This window comes from Hypanus sabinus, chromosome 13, assembly GCF_030144855.1.
Source record: "Hypanus sabinus isolate sHypSab1 chromosome 13, sHypSab1.hap1, whole genome shotgun sequence".
NCBI classification, from domain to species: domain Eukaryota; kingdom Metazoa; phylum Chordata; class Chondrichthyes; order Myliobatiformes; family Dasyatidae; genus Hypanus; species Hypanus sabinus.
This window is the reverse complement of record NC_082718.1, coordinates 93,072,866-93,089,158: the sequence shown is the minus strand read 5'-3', so window position 1 is coordinate 93,089,158 and position 16,293 is coordinate 93,072,866. Positions and strand designations below refer to the sequence as shown.

At 43.0% G+C, this 16,293-nt stretch overlaps 1 protein-coding gene across 1 annotated transcript in view; it reads right to left on the bottom strand.

Moving 5' to 3' along the window:
• LOC132404159 (huntingtin-interacting protein 1-related protein-like) overlaps window positions 1-16,293 on the bottom strand; it is a 133,151-nt gene that overhangs the window by 18,762 nt on the left and 98,096 nt on the right. The window contains exon 16 of the mRNA XM_059988228.1: window positions 12,484-12,600. Coding sequence (XP_059844211.1) covers window positions 12,484-12,600 — 117 coding nt within the window. The remainder of the gene's footprint in view (window positions 1-12,483; window positions 12,601-16,293) is intronic.

Below are 16,293 nucleotides of genomic sequence, written 5' to 3'. Positions count from 1 at the left end.
CCAAAACAACCATTGATGAGAGATACAGCAGGATGTTTTTTAAATAAAATTTATTCAGCATTTTGAGGGAATCAATTTGAGGAAACTATGGGAGAGGAGGTTAGTTCACCAGTAGAGCAAGTAAATAGACAGTGTGTGAGGGAGGAAAGGCAGGTGATGGAGAAGGGATGCGCTCAGCCCGAAGATGTAGGGGAGAAGAAAGAAAAGGATATTAAATTTGAATGCATTGTTAGGGATGGAAAGAGAGGAGGAGGTGGAGAGTATCTTAAATGTATCTATTTTAATGCTAGGAGCATTGTAAGAAAGGTGGATGAGCTTAAAGCGTGGATTGATACCTGGAATTATGATGTTGTAGCTATTAGTGAAACATGGTTGCAGGAAGGGTGTGATTGGCAAATAAATATTCCTGGATTTAGTTGCTTCAGATGTGATAGTGTAGGAGGGGCCAGAGGAGGAGGTGTTGCATTGCTTGTCCAAGAAAATCTTATGGCGGTGGTTTGGAAGGATAGATTAGAGAGCTCCTCTAGGGAGGCTATTTGGGTGGAATTCAGGAATGGGAAAGGTGTAGTAACACTGATAGGAGTGTATTATAGGCCACCTAATGGGGAGCGTGAGTTGGAAGAGCAAATGTGTAAGGAGATAGCAGATATTTGTAGTAAACACAAGGTGGTGATTGTGGGAGATTTTAATTTTCCACACATAGACTGGGAAGCTCATTCTGTAAAAGGGCTGGATGGTTTAGAGTTTGTGAAATGTGTGCAGGGTAGTTTTTTGCAACAATACACAGAAGTACCGACTAGAGATGGGGCAATGTTGGATCTCCTGTTAGGGAATGCGATAGGTCAGCTGACAGATGTATGTGTTGGGGAGCACTTGTAATCACAATAGCATTAGCTTCAATATAATTATGGAGAAGGGCAGGACAGGACCTAGAGTTGAGATTTTTGATTGGAGAAAGTCTAACTTTGAGGAGATGCGAAGGGATTTAGAGAGAGTGGATTGGGTCAAGTTGTTTTATGGGAAGGATGTAATAGAGAAATGGAGGTCATTTAAGGGTGAAATTATGAGGATACAGAATCTTTATGTTCCTGTTAGGTTGAAAGGAAAGGTTAAAGGTTTGAAAGCAACATGGTTTTCAAGGGATATTAGAAATTTGGTTCGGAAAAAGAGGGATGTCTACAATAGATATAGGCAGCATGGAGTAAAGGAATTGCTCGAGGAATATAAAGAATGTAAAAGGAATCTTAAGAAAGAGATTAGAAAAGCTAAAAGAAGATACGAGGTTGGTTTGGCAAATAAGGTGAAAGTAATTCCGAAAGGTTTCTACAGTTATATTAAAAGCAAGAGGATAGTGAGGGATAAAATTGGCCCCTTAGAGAATCAGAGTGGTCAGCTATGTGTGGAGCCAAGGGAGATGGGAGAGATTTTGAACGATTTCTTCTCTTCAGTATTCACTAAGGAGAAGGATATTGAATTGTGTAAGGTGTGGGAAACAAGTAAGGAAGTTATGGAACCTATGACAATTAAAGAGGTGGAAGTACTGGCGCTTTTAAGAAATTTAAAAGGGGATAAATCTCCGGATCCTAACAGGATATTCCCCAGGACTTTGAGGGAAGTTCGTGTAGAAATAGCAGGAGCTCTGACAGAGATCTTTAAGATGTCATTAGAAACGGGGATTGTGCCGGAGGATTGGCGTATTGCTCATGTGGTTCCATTGTTTAAAAAGGGTTCTAGAAGTAAGCCTAGCAATTATAGACCTGTCAGTTTGACATCAGTGGTGAGTAAATTAATGGAAAGTATTCTTAGAGATAGTATTAATAATTATCTGGATAGACAGGATCTGATTAGGAGTAGCCAGCATGGATTTGTGCGTGGAAGGTCATGTTTGACAAACCTTATTGAATTTTTTGAAGAAGTTACGAGGAATGTTGACGAGGGTAAGGCAGTGGATGTAGTCTATATGGACTTCAGCAAAGCCTTTGACAAAGTTCCACATGGAAGGTTAATTAAGAAGGTTCAGTCGTTAGGTATTAATGCTGGAGTAATAAAATGGATTCAACAGTGGCTAGATGGGAGATGCCAGAGAGTAGTGGTGGATAATTGTTTATCGGGATGGAGGCCGGTGACTAGCGGGGTGCCTCAGGGATCTGTTTTGGGCCCAATGTTGTTTGTAATATACATAAATGATCTGGATGATGGGGTGGTAAATTGGATTAGTAAGTATGCCGATGATACTAAGGTAGGAGGTGTTGTGGATAATGAGGTGGGTTTTCAAAGCTTGCAGGGAGATTTATGCCGGTTAGAAGAATGGGCTGAACGTTGGCAGATGGAGTTTAATGCTGAGAAGTGTGAGGTTCTACATTTTGGCAGGAATAATCCAAATAGAACATACAGGGTAAATGGTAGGGCAGAGAGAATCTAGAACAAAGAGATCTAGGAATAACAGTGCATAGTTCCCTGAAGGTGGAGTCTCATGTAGATAGGGTGGTGAAGAAGGCTTTTGGAACACTGGCCTTTATAAGTCAAAGCACTGAGTACAGAAGTTGGGATGTAATGTTAAAATTGTACAAGGCATTGGTAAGGCCAAATTTGGAATATTGTGTGCAGTTCTGGTCACCGAATTATAGGAAAGATATCAATAAATTAGAGAGAGTGCAGAGACGATTTACTAGGATGTTACCTGGGTTTCAGCACTTAAGTTACAGAGAAAGGTTGAACAAGTTAGGTCTCTATTCATTGGAGCGTAGAAGGTTGAGGGGGGATTTGATCAAGGTATTTAAAATTTTGAGAGGGATAGATAGAGTTGACGTGAATAGGCTGTTTCCATTGAGAGTAGGGGAGATTCAAATGAGAGGACATGATTTGAGAGTTAGGGGGCAGAAGTTTAAGGGAAACACGAGGGGGTATTTCTTTACTCAGAGAGTGATAGCTGTGTGGAATGAGCTTCCTGTAGAAGTAGTAGAGGCCAGTTCAGTTGTGTCATTTAAGGTAAAATTGGATAGGTATATGGACGGGAAAGGAGTGAAGGGTTATGGGCTGAGTGCGGGTAGGTGGGACTAGGTGAGATTAAGAGTTCGGCATGGACTAGGAGGGCCGAGATGGCCTGTTTCCATGCTGTGATTGTTATATGGTTATATGTTATTTACTTCAACTATATAATATTTTCATTTATTTAGTGAGATACAGTGTGCAATCGGCCCTTCCAAGCCACTCCACCCAACAATCCCCCAATTTAACCCTAGCCTAATCACGGGACAATTTACAATGACCAATTAACCTACCAGCCGGTAGGTCTTTGGACTGTGGGAGGAAACCCACGCACTCACGGGGAGAATGTACAAATTCCCTACAGGCAGCAGCGGGAACTGAACCCTGGTCACCTGTACTGTCAAGCGTTGTGCTAAACAGAGTTAGGTATTTTTTTCCAATGGCATTATTTAATTACTCTTCATATTGAAGAAAAAAATTGTGAGAAAATGAAAACTGCCGAGACAATCGCTGGTAGTGACAGAGGCGTCTATAAAAAGGAGAGGCATTACATCAACTTGGTGTGAGAACTTGGCTACTAAATAAATAGCCAGATGAACCATCCCTGCTAACTTTAGTTCTCTCATAAGTTTTCATCAGCTGGAAAATAATGCTTCAGTTACTTTATCCATATGTCAACTTCATCTAATAAGCATAGCTAAACTTGGAACTCCATTCACTACACAGGGCTGCAGTCTCCTGTTTCAGTAGCGAATCATATCAAACCTGATTTCACACATTCCTCCAACCCCATGAGTCGTTTGCAACTTGCATTAGCAATTATGTAAATAGAAGCAATTTCTCAGATTTAGTGAATTTTCACCACCTTGAAAGCATTTGGAAATATATTTTAAGATATAAAATCTATTATGGAAAAGTTAGATTTTGGGTCATTTAATAAAATTTGGTTAAATGCATCAATGAAATTAAATATCCGCTCAGTGAGGTTGTGTATTTGAAAATCAGTCCATGGAATTCTTTTGCTGCATCTCAGCTCTAGGGGGCGCCCTAGTACGTATTGACCTTGACCATGGGAGGAAGTGATCTAGCTAATTCAATCAGACATATAAGGAAAAGAAATCAAAGAATATTTTCTTTTATATATAGTGCTAATAGATATTTTAATTATGTATATATATTAGCACAGTATAATAACATTATATTCACAATATAATTTATATCTACAGTTACACTATTTACAAAGAATTTTCATAAAATGACAAAATAAATGCCATCTTGTAACAATTAGATTAATTCACAAATTAGTTTGAAAAACTTTATAACAGTGAAGCTGAGGAATGTACCATTCAGCAGAATTTGTTCACATGTATTTATAGATGAGACAGATAGATGAGACTTGTATATTTGAATCCCCAGTGACTGAAACATAATTCACCCTCACATTCTGCCTCAATCAGCTCAGCTTTTGACACAGTGGATGTATCCAGAGATACCGCCCACGTGACAGATGCACTGCCACCTGGCTGGTCGGAGGACACACCACATGCCAATCAACATTTGATCCCTCCCTAATGCACACCTAAATTATTGGTCACCTTAATTGGATTATCTCACCCAGCCCCATGCTTTAAAAGGTGAGACTTGGCCTTGGCTAGCCCTCTCTTGCAGACCACCACATTGGAGGCAAGTTCATTGATTTATGTTTGGGAAGGTCTATCGTTTGTCCTGGTAAGGGAGCCTCAGCTATCCAAGGTCAAGGGGGACAGCTGTCATAGTGCTTTTCCCTTGTTCTTTGTTTGTGTAACTGTACCCTGTCCCCACACCGCTTCCTGTGTATCGTAGTTGCTTGTGTTGACCCAATTTCCCCTTGTAAATAAATTCCTTATTAAAACTGTGTGTGTCCAGGCCTCTACTGTTGAGACTCAAAGAACCAGTTATTTTCCATCACAATAGTGGATCACATCATTCCCCTCAAGCACCATCTAACAGGGTAGAAACTCACTGGCTGCTATCATTCTTTCCTATCCCCTTGTAGGCAAAGAGTCACTTGCCCCCACACACCCGCTGCTGGTGTTTCCCAACGACCTAGGCCGTGCTTCACTCCTGTTTCTCACCTGCAACCCCCCACCCCCCCAAAGTGCAGACTGACTCAATAAATGAAAAAGCATAAAGTTCCAGAAGCCGGAAATCTAAGAAGAGAAAAAAAGATTAGCTTTATAAAGGTCAACGCTGAACTCCACCTTGTCACCACTCTCTCAATTCCTCCAATCACTTACTTGTCAGACTGAAAGGAATTTTACTCTAGGTATTGGGAAAACCAAACCTTCTAATCCCATCACAAACTCCACTCCCTGGTCCTGAACATCATCTCTCGCCCTAGCAATGGCAGGTACTGAACTAGCGATCTTACAATCTTAGCATGTTTGAAAATTCTTATGGGGCCAGACTGTATACCAGGGCCATCTTTAAAATTATTTTCATCTATATAACATTACCTGGCACGGTCAATCCTTAGTTCTTTTACTGAACACTTTTCCTCAGGGCGGCACAGTACCGTAGTGGTTAGCACAATGCTTTACAGTACCAGTGACCCAGGTTCAACACCCACCACAGCCTGGGAGGAGTTTGTACGTTCTCCCCGTGACCACGTGGGTTTCCTCCGGGCTCTCCAGTTCCCTCCTGCACTCCAAAGACGTACTGGTTTGTGGGTTAATTGGTTGTTGTAAATTGCCCTGTGATAAGGCTAAGATTAAATCGGGGGTTTGCTGGGTGCGTAACTGACTCGAAAGGCCAGAAAAGCTGATTGAGTATTGTACGTCAAACAAATAAATAAAAATCTCTGTTGTTTCAAGGCAAGACTGCTAAATCATATGTGGACAGCCTCCTATACTGCCCTTAGGAATCAGAGATCATCCAAAACAGTGCTAACTCACAATTCGATCAATGTCCCTTGGCTCACTGGCCTATAATGACTCCTGGCTAAACAATACCACTCAGTCATTATTCTTGATTTGAAAGTCTCTCCTGGCCTCATTATTCTCCAGTTCTAGCCTCCTCCAGCCCAACCACGAAGATCTGCTCTCCCTCTATCCAAACTTGTTAATTACTATTTATTTGCTTGGCTGTTGGCCACTGGGCCATCAGCTACCTTGAACCAAGGACCTACAGCAGGGTTTCCCAACCTATGATATGCCATGGGCCAATACCATTAAATAAGGGATCAATGGACGCCAGGTTGGCGAGCCCTGAATTCCCTGCTCCTCTTTTTTTCCACTGAATCTCTCAAACCCCACCCAAGTTTATAGTCATCAGTATTTTACACTCAGAGGCCACCTTCTCAGGTAAGGAGTGGTCCAGTAAAGTGGCCTTCTGCTTTATGTGATCATCTGCTGCTGTAGCCCATCCACTTCCAAGGTTCAATGCGTTGTGCGTTCAGAAATGCTCTTCCGCACACCACTGTTGTAACTTGTGACTTTCCGAGTTACTATCACGCTGCTGACAACTGGAACCAGTCCGGCCATTTTCCTCGGACCTCTTTCAGGAACAAGACATCTTCACCCGTAGAACCTCCGCTTACTGGATGTTTTTTGTTTCTCGTACTATTCTCTGTAAGCTCTACCGGCAGCACAAAGTTCTAAGGTTCTGGTGTCTTAGACGTGATAGAGGAGGAGTTATTAAAGAGGGAGGGGTGGAATTACTAGTCAGGGAAACTGCCATGGTAGTGCTCAGACAGGACAAGCTGGAGAGGTTGTCTACAGACGTTGTCTATATGAATGAAACTGAGGAATAAGAAAGGGGTGACCACATTAATGTGATTATATTATAGACCACCACCAGTCCATGGCATTTAGAGGAGCAAATCTGCAGAGAGATCACTGTTGCAAAAATACATAAGGATGTGATAAAAGGTGTTTTTAACTTTACAAATACTGATTGGGACTCCTATATGGTAAAAGGGCTGGAAGGGTTAGAGCTTGTGAAATGGATTCAGTAAAATTTTCTTAATGAATACATACAGGTCCCAACTAGAGAGAGTGCAATACTAGATCTCCTGTTAGGGAATGAGACGGGGCAGGAGACAGAAGTTTGTGTAGGGGAGCACTTTGCATCTAGTAAACATAATGCCATTGCGGGCATCCACGGATTTACTAAGAGCAAAATGATAGCAAGGGGACAAAATTGGCCCTCTGAAAGATCAGAGTGGTTGTCTATGCATCGTGCCAAAAGAGATGGGGAAGATCTTAAATGGACGTTTTGCATTTAATCAAGGCCAAGCAGCAGATCCCATTAGAGATCACAGAGGAGGAGCTGTTTGCTGTCTTCAGGCAAGTTAGGGTGGATAAATCCCCAGGGCCTGACAAGGTGGTCCCTCAGACCCTGTGGGAGGCAAGTGCAGAAACTGCAGGGACCCTAGCAGAGATATTTTAAACATCCCCAGCCACAGGTGAGTGTAGTCGAACAAGGGGATCTGGAAATCAGATTCATAATTCCTTGAAAGTGCATCACAGGTAGATAGGGTTGTAAAGAAAAGATTTTTGGCATATTGGCCTTCACAGATCAAAGTACTGAATACAGGAGTTGGTATGTTATGTTGAAGTGGAAGATGTCTGGGAGGTCCAATTGGATATTGTGTGGAGTTTCGGTCTCCTACATACAGAAAATATATGAATAAGATTGAAAGAGTCCAGAGAAAACTGACAAGGATGCTGCTGGGACTTGAGGACCTGAGGTACTGGGAAAGGTGGAGTAGCTTGGGACATTATTCCCTGGAGCATACAAGAATGAGGGGAGATTTGATAGAGGTATGGAAAATTATGAGAGGCATAGACACGGTAAATGCAAGCAGGCTTTTCTTCACTGAGGTTGGATGGGATTCAAACTAGAGGTCATGAGTTAAGGGTGAGAGGTAAAATGCTTAAAGTGAACATGAGGAGGAGCCTCTCCACTCAGAGGGTGGATCGAGCTGCCAGCGCTAGGGGTGGACACAGATTCAATTCCAACTTCCAAGAGAAATTTGGACAGGTACATGGATGGGTGTGGAGGACTGTGGTCCAGGTGCAATTCCATGGGACCAGGCAGATTAATAGTTTGGCATGGACTAAATGGGCCAAAGGGCCTGTTTTTGTGTCGTCGTGTTCTGTGACTCTAGAGACTGTTGTGTGTGAAAATCCCAGGAGAACCTCAAGCAGAACATAAGGTACTGCTCTTCCAGTTTGTGTTTGGCTAAGGAGAAGATGGAGGGCAGACAAGTCAATGTGGGAATGGGAAGGAGAGTTAAAATGGCACGCAACCAGAAGATGTACGACATGACGTCACCTTGACCATCATCATCTCTGGGTCATCCTTGGCCTGGGTTGTTAACTGATTTTAAAAAAAGGCAGAATAATTTCAGTGTCCTCCGATTTGAATTAAAATCTTGACAAGATGGCTAGCTCAAAGCCTTTCATAATCCCTGTCATCCATCAGCAAGCAGCGTTAATGGCTATTGATCGGTTTGTAGAAGGCTGTGGCATCTTTATCACATTATGAAGGAATTGATTTCAAGAGACTCCAGAAAATTGTCCCAAAAGTGAATTAAAGGTTAAGACCTTCAACGGAATCTATATAGATCTTAATCTACTGCTGTGATTGCTTTGTTTAATCATTAAAGCCTTGAAATTTCATAAATGTTCTCTTCCACTACAGTAGCTTCAAAAAGGCAGCATCCATCATCAAAGGACCCCCATCACCCAGGTATTTTTCAATGATTTTAAGTTCCCTGGCCCCCACCGCCTTTTTTTCATCATGGACCTCCAGTCCCTATATAACCTCCATCCCCCACCAGGAAGGTCTCAAAGCTCTCCGCTTCTTTTGGACTCCAGACCTAACCAATTCCCCTCTACCACCACTCTCCTCCGTCTAGCGGAATTAGTTCTTACTCTCAATAATTTCTCCTTTGGCTCCTCCCACTTCCTCCAAGCCAAAGGTGTAGCCATGGGCACCCGTATGGGTCCCAGTTATGCCTGCCTTTTTGTTGGCTTTGTGGAACAGTCCATTTTCCAAGTCTATACAGGTATCTGTTGCCCTCTTTTCCTTCGCTACATCAACAACTGCATTGGTGCTGCCTCCTGCACATATGCTGAGCTCGTTAACTTCATTAACTTTGCCTCCAACTTTCACCCTGCCCTCAAATTTACCTGGTCCATTTCCGACACCTCCCTCCCCTTTCTTGATCTTTCTGTCTCCATCTTTGGAGACGGCTTATCTACTGATATCTACTATAAGCCTACAGACTCACAGCTACCTGGACTATTCCTCTTCCCACCCTGTCGCTTGCAAAAATGCTATCCCCTTCTCACAATTCCTCCGTCTCCGCCGTATCTGCTCTCAGGATGAGGCTTTTCATTCCAGGACGAAGGAGATGTCTTCCTTTTTTAAACAAAGGGGCTTCCCTTTGTCCACCATCAACTCTGCTCTCAAACACATCTCTCCCATTTCCCGCACATCTGCCCTCACCCCATCTGCCCACCACCCCACTCGGGATAGGGTTCCCCTTGTCTTCACCTACCACCCCACCAGCCTCCGGGTCCAATGTATAATTCTCCATAACTTCCACACCTCCAATGGGATCCCACCACCAAGCACATTTTTCCCTCCCCCCTCTTTCTGCTTTCCACAGGGATCACTCCCTATGCGACTCCCTTGTCCATTCATCCCCCCCATTCCTTCCCACCGATCTCCCTCCTGGCACTTATCCTTGCAAGCGGAACAAGTGCTACACCTGCCCTTACACTTCCTCCCTCACCACCATTCAGGGCCCCAGACAGTCCTTCCAGGTGAGGCGACACTTCACCTGTGAGTCGGCTGGTGTGGTATACTGCGTCCGGTGCTCCCGGTGTGGCCTTTTATATATTGGTGAGACCCGACACAGACTGGGAGACTGTTTCGCTGAACACCTGTGCTCGGTCCACCAGAAAAAGCAGGATCTCCCAGTGGCCACACATTTTAATTCCACGTCCCATTCCCATTCTGATATGTCTATTCATGGCCTCCTCTACTGTCAAGATGAAGCCACATTCAGGCTGGAGGAACAACACCTTATATTCCGTCTGGGTAGCCTCCAACCTGATGGCATGAACATTGACTTCTCTAACTTCCGTTAATGCCCCAATCCCCTTCTTACTCCATCCCTGATATATTTAGCTTTCTCCCCTCCTCCTTTTGTTTTCTTTCTTTCTGCCCATCACTCTGCCTGTTCTCCATCTCCCTCTGGTGCTCCCCCCAACCCTTTCTCCCTAGGCCTCCCGTCCCATGATCCTTTCCCTTCTCTAGCTCTTCATCCCTTTTGCCAATCACCTTTCCAGCTCTCAGCTTCATCCCACCCCCTCCAGTCTTCTCATATCATTTCACATTTTCCCCTCTCCCTCCTACTTTCAAATCTCTTACTATCTTTCCTTTCAGTTAGTCCTGACAAAGGGTCTCGGCCCGAAACGTCGACAGTGTTTCTTCCTATAGATGGTGCCTGACCTGCTGCGTTCCACCAGCATTTTGTGTATGTTGCTTGAATTTCCAGCATCTGCAGATTTCCTCGAGTTTGCCTCATTCTCATTGCTTCCATGAGGAAGGAGGTACAGGAGCCGGAAGGCCCACACTCAATGATTTAGGAACAGCTTCCTCTCCTCTACCATCCACTTTCTGAACGGGCATTGAACCCATGAACGCCACCTCAGTATTTTCCTATTTCTATTTTTGCATTGCTTACTTAGTTTAACTATTTAATGTTGATATTAAACCTGATTGTGATTCAGCAGGACTCCCAGATAATTCATATTCAGACTACATTCCTTTCTAGAGTTATGCCAGTCGCCACCTAGGAAAAAACTTCCACAAAGCCTCCAGGCTAAAAGTTAACAAGTCATCACCATTCCATCACTGGGCAGATCAACAGGTAACCCCATTAAATGAGTAATCCTTGCAACAGATCCCACAAATGTTGATATGCAAGTTGCATCATTTAAAAAGTATGCCAGCTTTATTTTTTGGTTTGGTGGTTTGAGAATTAACTTCACTGTTATGGGCTCAAAATAATCAAATCTTTCAATTCTCAGAGATTGACAACATCCCTATTTAGTGGAACACACACAAAATGCTGGAGGAACTCAGCAGGTCAGGCAGCTTCTATGGCAGTGAATAAACAGTCAATGCTTCAGGCCCAGCTCTTTCTTCAGGACTGCAAAGGAAGGGGGAAGACTGAAAAGGAGAGGGGAATGAGGTGATAGGTGGTCAGGTGGGTGGGGAAGGAATCTGGTGGGACAGGAGAGTGGACAGCAGGAGAAAGATAAGGAGGAGGGGGCCTTGGGGGGGAGAGTTAGGCAGGTGAGAAGAGGTAAACTGCCAGAGTGGGGAATAGAATAAAAGGGGAGGGAGAAGGAAAAATTAGTGAAATTTATTGCCTAACTATCTCTGTTAAATTATGTTCTCATCTTTCAGAGATGCACGTACAAGCAACAAAACCTCATGCACTTTTCATTCACGACTTCCACTCCATTAGAGACAAGGCCATACACTGCATCCAGTTCCAACTTCACATCAGAGGAACTTAAAACCTCTCTCAAATCCCATTAGATCCTTCAGCAAAAGCTTCAAAGGACCTTGTACGTCATCCATTGCTTCAAGTGACTTATTGCAACTGTGCGCCGTGTGCAAATTCCAGACAAGCTAATGGGAAGATCCGGTGCTGTCTTACTTACCAATCAACATGGACTACCAAGTTCTGATCACAATGTTTTAGCAAAAGAAATCCATATCTACCAAGAGCAAGTTGTCAAGGTTCAATATTAAACAAATAAAGGGAGACAAACTCTTGTCTAGAAATAGGATTTCATCCTGTTTTTTGTCGTCTGAACCACATGCACTCGTTACTCAGACAGAACCTGCACAAATTTGTGTATCAGCCAAACGTACATTAAAGCTCGTTGCTACAGTACTTTACATCCCGAACCCTACGTAACTACAGGAGCTGGGCAGTCCCCAACTGGACAAAAACTTGGCAACTGTACATATGTGGTAGTCACTTGCGACTTGGAATGGTCAGTCAGAGAACTTTTAAAGCCATCGCTGTATTGGTAGTTGCTATGGAGAAGCTGTTTGTGTCTTCACATTGGGGAAATCAGTAAAATCTAATCACTATAAATAGACTTTTTTTAAATTAGAGTTCTGTTTATTTACCAGCTTAAATATTAACAAGTTTGTCGGTTTAGAGTGAAAACTGGAATTACACTGCAGGATGGACGTCTGGTGGCAACAGGTCTACAATAGCCACAGCTCTCTGATATTAAGATCTCAATACATTTACCTGGACATCAACCAAATAGCAAAATCCCCTCTAGCTCAAAGAAAATGGCCATTACTGACTGCATAACTAGAGTGCACCCATATTCCGACACTTAAGGCCATTGACACAGCGGCAGATGCCAAGTCAGAGCAGGATGCCAGGTGTTTACCACTCAGTCTTACCTTCATCTCCGCTTCCCTTTTGGCTTCCTCTATGGCAAATTCAAGCTCTTGTTTCGTACGGGTCACTTCCTCTTGAGTTTGCTGTGTAACTGTCAACTGCTTCGATGTCTCAGCACTCTGCATGTGTCAAACAAAGAAAGGATAGAGATTTGATCCCTCTCCTATTGTAGTATTATACTCTAGTTTACTCTCTATTCAGTATAAACTGCATTGCGCAATAGAGAGGTCCCTGGATCGCTCGGATCTATGGGTGCCAAGCACAATGAACTTTATCATGGATACCAGAAACTGGTGAAACTCGGAACAAATCATGCAGACTTCCAAAAGAGGAGACCAAGGGAACACTAACCAATCCTCACAGCGGGGTCAGAAGGAGGGAGAGTAAGCAATTTCAGTTTCCTGGGCATCAATATCTCTGAGAACCCAACCTGGGTGCAACGTATTGAGGCAGCTACAAAGAAGGCAAGACAGCAGATATTGGGAAGTTTGAGGAGATTTGATTTGTCAACTAAAACACTCGAGAACTTCTGTAGATGTACCATGGAGAGCATTCTGACAGGCTGCATCACCGTCTGGTATGGGGTTGGGGGTTGCTACTGCGCAAGATCCAAGCAAGTTGCAGAAACTTGTAAAGTTAGTCAGCTCCATCATGGTAGCAGCCTCCGTATTATCAAAGACATCTTCAAGGAGCAGAGCCTTAGGAAGGCAGCATCCATTACCCAGGGCATGCCCTCTTCTCACTGTTACCATCAGGAAGGAGGTACAGGAGCCTGAAGGCACACACTCAGTGATTCAGGAACAGCTTCTTCCCCTCTGCCATCCAGTTTCTAAATGGACATTGAACCCATGAACACTACCTCATTATTTTTTTATTTCTGGTTTTTGCACTACTTATTTTAACTTAACGATTTAATAGACACATATGTACTTAATGTAACTCAGTTTTTATTTGTTCTCCATATTTATGTCTCATGTTTTCATTGTACTGCTACCACAAGGTTAACAAATTCCATGACATATGCTGATGATATTAAACCTGATTCTGAAATAGGAGACAAACAAACACCTCCTTTTGCACCACTGAAAAAAGGCATGAAAAGCTGCTACATTGCGAGAGCCATACGTATTCGAGCCCAGGTTTGTCTTCCTTCTGTGACCAGCTGACCATCTCTGCTGCTTCTTGTCTCTGTCACAACAGTTGCAAATACTGATGGGGCCTTATTGTCTCTTCGGTAGTGATGGGGCCAAATAAGGGGGTCAGTTCGGTTAAAGAGTAACAAGGGCACCAGTTCGAGTTTCCATTATTGTTGCTGTAGAATGCTTCAGCCAAGAAAGAATTTGGAGAGAGATCGGGTTTCTCCCATTGCAAGGTCAAACAGCTTGTTGAAACTCAGCATAAGCACAGAGGCTGCTTTTGCCAAGTTTATGAAGCAGGCCAATCTGACTCAAAAATCTAGGACTTGCTGAATTGACTGGATTAACTCACTAAGTTTTTGAAACTTCTGCCAAGGAGTGGAAATCAGAATTAACCCTCCAGGTGAACGATCTTTCATCAGGACTGGGAGAAGAAAGTCCAAAAAGAGAGATGGAATGAAAAAGAGGAATGCCTGCGTCCGTGTGGAGGTGAGGAGACAGATGGCAGAAGATGGTGCTGACAGCTTGTTGATAGTGACTAATGTGAAGAGAGAGCAAGCGTGAGAGCGAGAAACTATTCAAGATCCAGAAATGGAGGTGGCTGCTAGGAAAGCCCAGCAGGTCAGGCAGCATCAGGAGTGGAGAAAGAAGACTGACGTAGAGTATCACAACTGGCCAGTGATTGGAAGAATATTAAAAACTATTAATGCTGGAAAACGGAAACAATGACGATACTGGATACACTGAGCTAGCTTGAGAATTTGTCTCTTCACTGAGTCAGGACCTTGAAAGTTGTTGATAGTCAATCTACCAGTTGTCTTGATCAGCAGAAGCTGCAAATTAATCTGCTAATCCTTCCCAATTATCCAAGAGCTTCCTTAAACAAGGGACAGGTTTCTGGAAAGCTGTGGTCCAGGAGACGATAAAAAATAGAGCTGATGGTCAGCATCATCATCAAGTGCCGTGCCCAGTTTGAGCTTTGACTGCCATGGCCCACACACTGTTGTTTCGGGTCTGGATCAATTCATTAGTATTCATTTCTAGTTCTCTGGCTGCTGTCTCCATCATCATTTGTCTTTGCCTTCCTCTTGCTTTCTTCCCTTCGGTCTTTCCTATAATTACCGTGCATTCTAACTCTTCTTTCCTAATCACATGTCCAATGAAGTTACGTTGCCTTTTTGTGATCACATACATTATTTCTCTTTTTGTGCTTGCTCTGTTCATGACATCCTCGTTAGATATTCATTTCATCCACGATATTCTTTGCATCTTCCTCAAAAGCCGCATCTCTGCTGCTTCAGTTCATTTCCTCATGTTACTAGATATTGTCCAACATTCTGAGCCATATAACATCACTGGATTTCAGTGACATTTCAGTACTTCGAGGCAGGTTGTTATGCCTATTTTAGAGTTGGTTAGTATACTCTACATTCTCGTAAAGTGTCCTATACATCCCTATTCTTCTTTTGATGTCCATGTTGCACCTGCCATCTGACTAGCAAAACTTCCTAACTAGCAAAAGTTCTGTACTTGTTTTATGTCTTTCCCGTTTATTCTCAGCCTGCAGATAGGATTCTCCTCCTTTTTGGATATCACCATACATTCTGTCTTTTTGGACTTGATAGATAGACCCACTTTTGCACTTTCTTCAACAACTATATCAATTAAGTTTTGTAGTTCTTCCTCCGTACTTGCAACTAACACAGTGTCATATTGCATATCTGAAATTATTGATGCTTTCGACGCCAACTTTGATTCCACAGATGTCTCTTATTTTTTGTAATATTGTTTCACCGTACACATTAAACAAATCAGCATGAAAGCAGTAATGAGTTTCCATTAGCAGCACAGGCTGGGCTGGGCATTGACAGTGATATGTGGGTAAGGCTACAGACCTTCAAACCTCTGAAGTATCGCTGAATGTCTTACATGACATGAACACTACTAGCCACCAGCAGCCAACTAGAAAAGGAAATGAGTCCGTGGAGGGAAGGTTGTTTTTCACGATGGATTAAGTTGTGCTTGTAACGCTTTGCAGTTTCTTGCTGTCTTGGGCAGAGCAGTTGCCATACCAAGCTGTGACGTTATCTATTGTGCACCTACAAACTGGATAAACGTGTTTTGAGTCACCTGTAGCTCTCAGAGGTTCCCTCTAGGGACGAAAACCTGTACAAACTCAAGTCTGACAATGTCAAGTTTCAAGCTTGCTTCTTTGCACAGGCAGTAAAGAACGTGGCATTAAGATTGGATTCTATGTGATGACGCATTGGAAAGCAATAAGATGTGTGCCAGTACTTTAATTTTCCAGGAAGAGCTTAGAATAGACAAATAGTTGAAATGACTTTTCTTACCACACCCAAGCAATTAACAGACATTACACAGATTTCACATTGTAAACCAGCTGAACCAAACATGCATCACTCCACCTGGAACAGCAGCAATTCATTAAGCATATTCAGAAATGGTCCTTGTAGCCCGGCCTCAAATGTTTTCAATGTCAACAAATCCCAGGAAACAGCTTTGGGAAACAAATTTGGTCCCATTTCCAAACCTGTTCTGATTTCAATACTGCAAGGAAAACATTTATTTTCAAGGAGTTGCTGCGAAGATTAGTGAAAAATACCCAAAACCACTATGAAACATCTGCAACATGTACACAAATTACTAGCTATTCCA